At 40.4% G+C, this 12,351-nt stretch overlaps 1 protein-coding gene across 1 annotated transcript in view; it reads right to left on the reverse strand.

Annotated features, from left to right (window-relative positions):
* TAX1BP1 (Tax1 binding protein 1) overlaps nucleotides 1-12,351 on the reverse strand; it is a 1,493,491-nt gene that overhangs the window by 1,166,022 nt on the left and 315,118 nt on the right. Inside the window, exon 4 of the mRNA XM_044066810.1 lies at nucleotides 6,007-6,194. Coding sequence (XP_043922745.1) covers nucleotides 6,007-6,194 — 188 coding nt within the window. The remainder of the gene's footprint in view (nucleotides 1-6,006; nucleotides 6,195-12,351) is intronic.

Here is a 12,351-nt window from a genome sequence, read left to right on the forward strand (position 1 = left end):
AACCTAGTGCGTCCGAAGGCCCAGCCAGCTCCACGTGGGAGTCTGAGGCAGTCTGTGGTTCTGTGGAAGCGGTAGTCAGGGGCTGCGTAGGCGTCTTGCTGAAAACCGGCGACCGGCCTAGAAGAGGCCTCGTCAGTTTTGGGCCTCGGATGCCTGTCCTTGTCCTTTTTATGCACTGTGGTCGTCGGAAGTTCCGACGGTATGGTGTAATTGAATTTTCTGCCAAAATAATGTCAGACAAAATCAAACAGACGTTTAATAGTGTGCTTGTTAAACCTAGCACAAAACCAACACCCAGTGATGTCGTGGTCAGGGCCTAGGCATGGAATACAATAGGAGTGGAAGTCCTTATGAGGTATTTGCTTCCCACAAGAAATACAGTTATTAACTTTTATTGACATCGGTCTGAGGCAAGAAAAAGTTTCCCCAATGGGGTACTTAGCTTTTTTAGAAGACTTCGGTTCTGCATTCGGAATGAAAATCTCAGGAGTCGGCCAACTGGCACTTGCAAACTGCTTCTGCTTCGGGCACCGCGCGGCAAGAAAGACTGAGGAAAATGGCATCGGCTGCATCTTATATACCCCTGACGTCACGGAGGAGGCGACAGCAACCGACGCCAGACCAAGACTTTGGAACTCAGGCCGTCTGGAGAACCGCCTAATGGCAGGATAACCCAAGTGAAATGACTGCAGCAGTGTAACACGATGAACATCTGCTATACTTGCTGTTCAGGGGAGAGGTGAACAGACTGCAGCATGGCTGGGCACATCGACAGAAAATTCTGTCACTCTGACATTGAGAGACCACTTGTGAGACATCAGATTGGACCCATTTACTTTGTCTGCAATGTTTGATTTCCCCCAGAATGTGCACTGCTATTAGAAAGCAACCAGAAGAGATCACCCACTGCCCCACTGTCATTGCTTTTTGATAAAGCAGATAAAGCTTGGTTCCTCCCAGTTTGTTGATCTACCAGACCACTGACTTACTGTCAAGTCTGAATGGCAACTGTCCCAGATGGGGGAGAATCTTGAAAGGCATGCAATGCTAGGGGAGCAGCTCTCATTTTCAGGACACTGGCATGCATCTTGGCCTTTTCGGAGGACCAAGTTCCTTGGACTGTCCTTCTCAAGGGGTGATTCCCCCCCCCCCAAAGTTGGGAGGCATCCACAGTCACTGTGGTAGTGGGCAGAGAAGAACAAATAGACAACCTGCAGAGAGTTCGTTCAAATGAATTCACCAAAGATACCTCCTGCATACCTGGGTGATCTTGATCGGAATAGTTAAAGAATGTTGAAGAATGAACCACTGAGTTGACAGAGTCCACTCAAGTATTCACATGTGAAATCTTGCCAGAGGAATGAGGGTGATAGCAGCTGCCATGAATCCCAAAGCCTGTAAAATTAGCTGTGCTGGAAGACAAAAATTTTGACTTAATTTCCTGTCCTGGAGTGTCTGGATTCCAGCAGGAGGAAGGGAGACTATCTCATTGACCGTGTCCAGACGAGTACCTATGAACTCCAGACTCTACACAAGTATGAGTTGTGATTTGTTGTAATGGACTGTGATGCCTAGATGGATGCACAATTGGAGCAAGTAGTCTCTTGCTTATAGGAGTCGATGCCTGGTTGGGGCAAATAGGAGCCAGTCAACTAAGTATGGAAACACTCTGAATCCCAGCAGTCTCAAGTAAGCTACTATAACTGCCACGCATTTGTTGAACACCCTGGGGGCTTTGGTGAGACCAAAGGGCAGTGCTCTGAAATGATAATGACCGTCTCCTGCCCAGAAGTTCAGATATCTCCTGGTGTATCTGTTCATTTTGATTTAAAGTTCAGATATCTCCTGGTGTATCTGTTCATTTTGATTTAATAGTACACATCCTGAAGATCTATCGAGCACATCCAATTCTCCTTTTACAGTAGTGGCTAAACTGATTGATCCGTGACCATCTAAAACCTTTACTATTGCACAAACTGATTTAGTTTGCTGATGTCCAGAATTTATCTCAATTCCCCTGTCTTTTTGGCAACAAGAAGAATCCTGAATAGGTCCTGGAATCTTCTCTGTGGTCTGGAGGGGACCCGTTAGTAGACTTTTTTCTAACAACCTTTTATTTCTAGTGTCGCTGCTTCCCTCTGATTGGGTGGAACACTTGGGATTCTTTTCATTTTGGTTGCGGGAATTTGGGAAAATGTTATTATATAACCTCTGGATACGATTCTTTGCAGTCAAGAATCTTTTGTTATAAACAGCCAAGCTCTCTGGTGCAGAGACAAGGGTCCCCAGACTGCCTCCAAACAGTAGCACTCAGGCCTCCCTTCAGGAGCACTGGTAGGGCTCATCAGAAACAAAAGCCCTTAAAATCTGGCTCTGTGGGCCACCTCTGCCATGGGGATGGCATCTTCCATTTGAGTCCCCCCACCCACCTCTTGAGGAACTCTCTCCACATGAGTCTTGAAAAGGACCCTGGGATTTGTGAAACTACATTCTTCTACCTCCCCACTGACTCCTTGAAAAAGGTCTTTGAGGAGTTGAACAATGTAGGCCCACAGGGTCTTTCCCTCTATCTCACACTTGGAGAGAGTGTCTTTACACTGGGGCCAAATAAGGAAGATCCATCAAAAGGCGCAGTGATGAACAAAAACTTAAAGGGCACTGCAAAATCACATAGCCACATCCATGCATATCTCTTAATGGGTACGCCTAAACCCACCACTTGTGGGTACCTTCTACTGCATGGGACATCAGTCTCATGGATGCATAAGAACTAGACTGAAGGGTGGCCTGCTGTGAGCAGATTCTATTTTGGTCCTTGGCAGACATGGACCCAGAAAGAGATTTGGAAAGCTCTTTGGTCAAATCACTTTGTAATCTAATAAAATGTGCCAGCTACTTCAGAGACCGGAATGTAAAGGTCACTGAAACATACACGCGCTTACCAAAGGCCCTGGACTTCCTGTTAGAGGGATGGACAGAAGAACTCTGTTCTATAAGCTCTTTTTTTTTTTTTACATCAACCAGGACTCCTTTGCTCCAGTGCACTCAGTCCTTAGGGGGAGCTAGAATTTTATCTAGTTTTTTAGGTTTAGCTCTGCAGTATCTGGCTCCTTCCTCACCTGGCAAGAAAAGATCTAAGAGTTCATCAGTTGGGGGAGTCACCCAAGAAGTAGATGGGCCAGACCCAAAAGCCTCAAGGAACACCGATTTCTCCTGGGAGGGGGTATCGGTGGACCAACCACCGGGTGGACCAACCACCTTACTGTGTCAGGAGTGCTAGGATGTCTTCAAAGTTGTCTTCAGTTGGAGACATGGGGACCCCTCCCCTTCATCAAAATTGGTGTCCTCCATGAGAGATTCCCAAGGAGACACTAGACGTTTCCTTTTACCCATTCTCTTCTGAATGATTTCCATAGTGGGGTGGTCTGGGGAAGTATCAGAGGAGATGAAGATGTTCTGAGGGACCAACTGGAGATTTGATCAGCCTGGATGTCCCAGCGGAATGGCTGAATGAGGATCAGAGTAGAAAAACAGAGGTGGTAAAGTTGACTGATCCAAGGAGGGCAGGGATGTCCTTTCTCTAGACAATGAGAAGGCCCTCTCTACAACCTCAAAGGCAGAATGCCTACGGGAAGCAGAAGTTGATGGCAAAGGAGCCAATAATTCCCAAACCATCAGCTCCTGCAACCAAACCAGCACTCCACCAAGGAAGGAGACGGATTCGAGCTAACAGTGAAGGCCCAAGAGAGCTTCAGATGCCATCCAACTCCCCAGACCTGAAAATGACACTTCAGCTCAGAGAATCCTCTGGCTGAAAAAGGCCTGGCACCGGGCGAGTCAGGGAAGTTACCAGAGTTCAAGAACAGACCATCTTCGGATCCAATGAGAACACCCCTAGGGGTCATGGATCCAAGACTTCAGAAACAATGAGTCAGATTGGAGGAGGAGAGAACAAGGGGGAAGTAGACAAAGGTCAGCTCACTGATCTGGCCAGAGATGAAGTTGAGACCAAACCCATCTGGATCTGAGCTCTGAGAAATTTTCTCATCATCTTATCTACATCAGCTTCAGATAAGTTTCTGGAAGACCAAAGATAAGATGTGGAGGATGGAGGTCTGTAATGTCTGTGGGGATCCCTCCAAAAAAAAGGTGAAGGGAGCTGTAAACTGACTGGATCTGGTAACAGTGGATACATTTGGATCTGGGGAGATCTAGATTTAGAACCAGTTGGATCCGAAGTTGTCAGAGTTGACTTTTTTAATATCTTAGTAGGAGGCTCTGATGAAGAAGCAGATGAGTAAGAGTGGTCCGGGGGCATCTTGAGTCTGGCTTCCTCTTGTCTGATTTCTTGGACAGGGTTTGAGCCCCAGCTATAGAAGTAAAATAAAAGGGAGAAGACCCTTAAAACTAGTTTGTTCCTACAGTCAAGTAAGAGCTCTGGAGATGAAACCAAAGCAAATACAGCAATCCCCATCCCAAGTGTGCAGGGCCTAAACAATATATACATTCCTTTTAGGCATCTGAGTTAGGATTCTTATGCCCCGAAGTAACGTACTTTTTTTTAAAACCAGTAGACTTGTCGGCCATAACTACAAGGGAAGAAACTGTCCAAAATTTATGTAAAAAAGGATTTTTTAAAAGAGAACAATAAAGGAAAGGAATACATAGAAAGAACTACCAACAATGGTGGTGTAAAGGATACTCTAAAGAGTCAAAAGTGGTATTTTAGAGAGGCACCGACAAATCAATAGTTAAAAGAAGACAGAAATTTGTTAAAGTTTTGAGAAAACTGGCAAAGGAAATAGGAGAATATAAGATTAGACATAATAAACTTTCCAAGATGCAACTCACAAAAATAAGATCAATACGAATTCCAAAATCTCGAGAATGACAGGATCCTCATCTAAAGCTAAATGGGGGCAAACAAGATCTGAGGTATGTTAGGTTGACTGGGCATTGTGGGTATAAGGAGGAGTGAGAACCTTGGATCTGAAGGTCTGGCAGAAGCAGCAGAGTTGGATCAGTCTCTCTGATCCGAACCCATCACTTGACGAATGAATGAAAAGGACATCACAACTTATGATTTCATTATTGACTTGCATAAAAGGCACATCACCAGAAAAGACAAAGCTCAAACATACCAAAAGGCAAATGCATTTATGCATTGTTCTAAAAATACAAGTGGGTGGGCCCAGGGGTTGAAAACAGCACAAAGTCCCTAATATACTTAATCTGCCACCGCATCTCAGTTAACAAAAACTGCTGTGAAGCATCAGCCCAGTTGTTTATTTATACTTTTTCATAAAATGAATGTAATCTGTTCCTTCCATTGGTATAGCAAGAAATCTTAATTTTTCTTTGCATGCTCCTGTCTGCTACGTGTACTATATTTTTAAACAATTCTTCAGAAGCCACAAGTTCAATCTTTCCTTTAAGTTAGTCTCTTGTTTCTGCAGTTTCATCAACTCATCTAAATACCTACTTAAAGTTTCTGCTATTTTTTCCAAGTCTTTGGTCATTTCACTTTATATATTCTTCCAGTGTCTCACTTATTTTAAACACATCTGAGTGTATCCCATTTAAGTTTTGTTCTAAACTACTTGGAAACCATCTTCTATACTAAATTTGAATCTTGAGTTGCTTTTTGCTGAACAGTTGCATGGTTCTTCCCAACTGGAGCTTTTTCCTCCTGGCTGATTTTTGCTTACTTTCTTCATAGGTCTTCATTTCTGGCATCCAGGCAGTGTAATTATTAGCCAGTAATCAAATTTTATTCAGAACAATTTCTCAGTCTTCCAACTGGGAGAGCTCTAATCAACAAGCTACTCAGTCAGCAGCCATCTTAACGCAGCCAGCAGCAGGTATTTCCTTTTTTCCCCCCATCACCTCTCAGTACTCTCCATCCACATTTCAACATCTCATTTGAACACTAATAAAAAAGATAATTAAACCAATCACACAGAACATATACAAATACATATACAAGTGAAATGTTTAATTACCAACCTCAAGGAAACCAGCTCTGGTAGTAACCACCAACATATCAGAACTTCCTTCATCTTCCATAGTAAGAAGTTCTTCTACAGGTGAAGCAGTTCGGAACTGAAATGGGGTACTAGCTCCACGGATTTCACCCTTGTGCGTCACATAGCAAAACTGATAAAATTCCCCATCATCATTTGGAAGATAATAGCCTAGATCAAAAAATAAATCCATGTTAGCTTCTTTTTTTGACTTCTTTACATTTGATGACAGTACTAAATGATAACATGCGCAAAACACTACAACCAAAACTATAAAAGAGTCCATAAACTACTGTTAAGACATATTAAAATAAAATAGTAAGAAAATTAAGTGTATTTTATTCAATGTAGCTATGTCTGAATGATGCATGCATTTAAGGAAAGTATCTGAACAGAGTTCTTGCATTATGTACCACAATTGTAAGAATTTTAAAGGCCTTGTCATAATGCATTCTAAAGGGAGTGATAAAAGAATAGCTATGAGAATTACTTACCTTAAACAGAAGATCTATGGGGCAGAGACCCTAAGCAGCTTTATAATGACCTCTTACTCACCATCTTCAGTTATCTTGCAATATAATTTTCTAACGGTAAAGAATCTCACTGTATCATATTGCTGATCCCTTTTATGTCATATGGGCCAGGATCTGTTTAAACACAATTTATTTTACCTCTTCAGATGACAAACATATGTCTAAATGGTAACATTACCGCAATAACTGAAATAAAATAAGCATGCTATAACACTGTACATGTAATAAGCACCTAATTAAAATAAAACTCAAAAACAAATCTGAATCAGGTGATAACAGGAAGGTATCCCTACTGCTACAATAATCCCTCTTTAAATAATGATTACAAATCAGAAGGATTCCTGCTACACCATTACAAGAAATGTGCAGAATCACAAGCATTTTTAAAATATGATGCAAGGTGGTGGACAGATAAGGCAGGATTTCATGCAATACTGTTCTACTAAAGCCTGCCTAACATCTAGGATAAGTATCTAGCATGCTGTGTTTATTAAATCTGCACATGGATGACCCCGTGTGAGCTGCATATGCACCCTGGAAAAAGAGACCTACCTATAAGAAACAAAAGCAGCAGCACAGACTATGCTCAGATGATACTTGTACTATTACGTTTGCAATAATAAAATCATAACAGTGGAGCTAAAAAGTGGGTTTGGTCACCAACATCTCTTGTATGATTTCCATGAAAAAGAAAACCAGCCTGTCAGATTTACTACTTTTTTTTTTTTAGTTATTCTTAAGCAATATAAGAGTTACACATCCCAGGTAGTAAAATAGTTTTGTAGACAACATAACATCACAGCAGATACCAAACTGTAATCATTACTGCAGTTGTAACATTAGGGATCGCTGTCACAGGGTGAGTCAGATGCCTGGTCCAACTTTCACAGCTGTGCATCTTTCTCCCATGTCTTGACTGACAATGTCAGTCATTATGCACCTAGTATATAGCTGGTACTCCTCATGCCATCTTTGGTTATTTTTTGTCCCCTCATCAGGTCAACACTTAGCCTAAATAAAAGCCTACTAGCACTGAATTATTTCACATCTGGTAATCCCACATAACAGGAAATCAGCAGTACTGTCAGTCTTTTTTTTTTTTGGGGGGGGGGCATTGGATGAAAGCAAAGGATATTTAGGCTGAGCACAATGTGGCTTGACAGGGGCAGAGAAAGTGTACAGTGTCTGAAATCTACAAGTGGGAATACATTACTGCGATAGGTTGTGAAAAAAAAATTAACTTCTGTGACGTACACAGAAGGTAACTCTTTTCTACTGCTGAGAGGCAGGGTATATGAAAACACTGCACACATACTTGACCTGGCTACCTTAAGGAAAGTGTAGGCATCTGTAAACAATACACTATTGAAGCCACCATGGCCTTCACTTCCTTCACAACTCTACATCAACACTGTACATAAAAACTGTATATTTTGCTTTGTGGGGCAAGATGTATATGAAAGCACAGGGCAAGTATATGACTTATGCAAAGAATTCATTTATATGGCTAGAGTTCAGAGGAAGGGGTGGAGTGTACTCATGTCCAACAGCAGCAGGCTGAGATAAAATTACTGTGATCTTTGTTTCTTTCAATTTCCTCACAATAAAACATCAGAGGGACACACACACACACACACACACACACACACACACACACACACACACACACACACACACACACAAAGTCTTTTTGGGATACGAGTGAGAATTCAAGCTTTTCATGATAGAGGGCTTTTCATGACAGAGGATTACTATCTAATAAACAATATATCTTGCTAGGGGGCAGTGTACTTGTCTACCAAAAGCAAGGTGAAATATGTTACTGTGATGGCTGCCTTTCTTCACAATGAGACATCAAGTATACACATGGGGTACCATTTTTGGAGGCAGGCAATGTCAGAAAGCAAAGGGCACATATGGGGTCATTTATGAATTATTAATTTGTAGGGTAAGGTAGTATCAGTTTCACCACACAAAGCAATGTTTCTTTTAATACTTGCAGAATGAAGCCTTCTTTCTGCTTACTTAAAGGCAGTCTGAGCCACATAAATTAGGATGGTAATGCAGTAAAGTTCCTGGGGATGCAACAGCAATTTTATTGTGTTCTGTCTACAAAGATTTAATCAGCATTCCTTCATTTTTTGGGGGGGGGGGGGTAAAATGCCTATAAGAAACTGACACAGGGCCTCTTGTATACAGTTATATTTCCAGCATTTCAGAGGGCTTTTGTTGTCAAAGCCTAGAACTACATTGGGTTTCCACCTTGGGAATAGTTTCTTCCTGGCCTTTTGTGCAAAGGTCAGCTAACATCCGAAGTATATGTGTACCAAGTTCTCATTGTCAGAAGGAAAACTATGTATACTTAAATATTTTTTTTAGTTGCAAAACATCATTACTACAAATCCATGCTTTTATTCAGCTAAAAAAAAAAAAAAAAAAAAAGGCCATTAGAGACAGAGCCTTGGGGCAGGCAGAGACCCCAGCATGGGAAATGTCTGAAGTCTGGAAGGTGTCAGAACTGACTTCTGACATTTTATGGTGAACCCCAGACACTAACAGGGAAGCAGTAAACGTAAGATCCTGAAGCAGAATGCTGAGAAAAGGAGCTTGAATAAGCAGATCGTCTACATAGGGAAAAATCTGAATCCCAGAACTGCAAAAACAATGACAGCAACAAGGCATTTGGTGAATACCTTTGAGGCAGTAGAGAGACCAAAGGGCAAAGTAAAGACCTGAAAATGCAAGAAAGATACAGAGAAATGTTAAAATTTTCTGAAGAGGAGATGAATGTGGATGTGAAGGTATGCATCCTTATGAACAATAGTAAAACCACTAGGCAAAAAGATACACGAATTTTGAGCACTCCACTATAAACGGCCAAACTACATAAACATGTATAGCGTAAAATAAGAATTATTTATTTTAAGTGTACAATCATAAAATCCACTTTTTGCCAAGAAAAACTAACTCAACTTCTTCAGAAAACTGAATGACAACCATTTCTAAATGCAGGTGTCAGATTTCAAAACAAGTCACATGGGGTTATAATTAACTAATCAGTACTTAAAGTAATATGTAATCGCACGTTTGTGCTATTACCAAAACATTGTTTAAACATAAAAAATTAAACATTAGTGTACATATTCGTCACACAACATCAACTGTTACAAAGGTTGGTATCCAAAATATGTAAACTATTAAACTATTCAGTGATAGTTGTCCTTAGTGGCATGTTTAAATCTATTCTCATATCATAAAACACCAAGCATCGATGAACATACTAAATATATCAATTCTAAATACGTATCATATAAAATATAAAATCAATTACATCCTAAAAGTATGTAGACACAATTGCGCAGTGTTGTAATAGGGTAAAGAACGATAGTGTGGCAACCATACTATACCTAATCTAAACAATACCTCTCTGCCTATGATGGCATAACATACTTATGGTTACCTGTTTTTTATCTAGCTAGATTTTTTAACCGTAGGATACACATTATAGAGCTCATTTCATTTATACCTGGATACTGACAGGCATTAACTCTAAGTTGCCAGAGAAGTTCACTTCTTTCTAATTTTAATGACTCCGGTCCTCCTCTTCCATCACTCCTCAGTTGTTGGAGGACACTAAATTTGAACTGGTGTCCTTCGTGTTCACTTACATGTCTAGCTAGTGCGTTTTCCAATTTATTCTTACCTATGCAATATATGTGTTTGTATATTCTCTCACCTAGCTTTCTATCGGTTTTACCTATATAGAAAGCTGGGCATACTACACACTTAGCTAGGTAGACAACTTGTTTACTTCCACAGTCATATCTGCCAGTCGTGCTGAATTTATTATTACCTATTACAAAATTACACCCCGTATCTATGTGTTTACAGAGGTGGCACATGTTGCATTTATACATGCCATCCCTATTATTAGATGGTCTAGGATTGAACTCCAAAATTGCCTTCAAGTTGCTTCCCAGTCTGTAGACTACTTTAGGTGATGGTGGAAAGGATGCTCTAAAATGACCATCTCTCATGAGGATGTCCCAATTTTTCGAGATGATGTTTACTACCTCATAGGAGTCTACATTAAAAGTACAAATGAAACTGTAAGGGCTAAATAGTTGTTTTTCTAGTCTTACCCACGGTCTAACAGCAGGACTGTTACTCAATATTGGAGTGTATACACCGATCATCCTCTTATGTTGGACCACTTTTATGATCTCATGCAAGAGGGGTAGTGGGTACCCTCTCTGTGTAAAAAAGGATTCTAATAGGTTGCACTCATCCTCAAACTCAGTGTCTTTAGTTATCATCCTAGCAGCCCTAACCAGTTGTCCTTTCACCACAGATTTTTTCTGAAATGTGGGATGGCAACTGGTATAATGTAGGAACATGTTAGAACAGGTGTCCTTTCGAAAAATCCTAGAAACATAAATCCTTTCCTGATAGTCTTTACTCAGCTCCACGTCCAGGTATGCTATTCTATCCTTACTATAATTAAACGTAAACTTCAAAAAGTTGGTACTGGAATTAAAACCCTCCTGCATTTGTTGTACTTCATCTGAGTTACCTTGGAATAAGATGAAAATATCATCTAAGGACAGAGTTTAAAACTGGATTTGATCTTTATATATTGGATTTGTTAACACATATTCTCTTTCCAAATATGCAATCACTAGGTTTGCTAGGCTGGCACCACAAGGTGAGCCCATTGCCACTCCAACTTTCTGGTGGTATATTCCAGTGTTAAAAAGCACATAGTTGTAAGATAACACTGTGTCAATGAGCTCTTCTACAAGTTGCATCTCACTTGTGGGAGCACCTAAATGTCTCAATATGCATGAAACCCACTCTATCCCCTCACTGTGTGGGATAGATGAATATAAATCTTTTACATCAATTGTAACAACAAGTGGTCCTCACTGAACTTTACCTTGTTGATACTCTCTAAGAATGACCATGAGTCCTTAGAAATTTGTGTTTCACGTACTATGTATTTCTTTAAAATATTGTCAACCACTTTTGCACATGTGTATGTAATACTGTCCCTGCCATCCACTAAAGGATGCATGGGTGGATTATCTATACATTTATGCACTTTTGGGATTCCAAACAAAATTGGAATCCTGGGAGCTGGTTGAATCAAATAATTGTAGACTGTCTTGTCAATCCTTGCCTCTATGTAAAGCTCCTCTATAAAGGCTCTGACTTTTCTATATGCACCATTTAATTCATTTCAAGACGCCTCTACATAGGTATGATCTAGAATGTCCAACATTATTCTATTATAATCAATAGTGTTCATAATAGCTAGGCCCCCTCCCTTATCAGGTTTTATAATATGTACTGGAGCCTGGCATAAGAACCTTAAAGTATCCCTATCTTCCCTACTGATGTTATAACGTTGGACTTTAGCGTGTCTTAAATTATTTGGTGTATTCTTAAGATTACGTAAATCCAACTCACTGATCTGTTCAAAAAGTGCTATTAGTGGGTGCAAAGGTGGATTGTAAACACTCGATACGTAGTAGTCAGTTTTGGTGTTCATTTCTTCCCCCATTAGTGCTACTAAATTTAATTTTCGAGTAAATAATTTAAGATTGATCAGGGTGGTTGCCACATCAAATTGTACTGTAGAAACAAACGTATACCCTTTCGCTAACAAGTCAATCATGTCAGGTCTTATAACAATATCAGAATAATTAAAAATTTTAAAATCCATATTAGAATTGTGCAAAATGTTACACTTAGGACAATTATGCGTGGTTAGTCCAAGGTCCACTTCTACTACC

This window comes from Protopterus annectens, chromosome 3.part1 (genome assembly GCF_019279795.1).
Source record: "Protopterus annectens isolate FY-2018-M chromosome 3.part1, PAN1.0, whole genome shotgun sequence".
Classification (NCBI taxonomy): Eukaryota; Metazoa; Chordata; order Ceratodontiformes; family Protopteridae; genus Protopterus; species Protopterus annectens.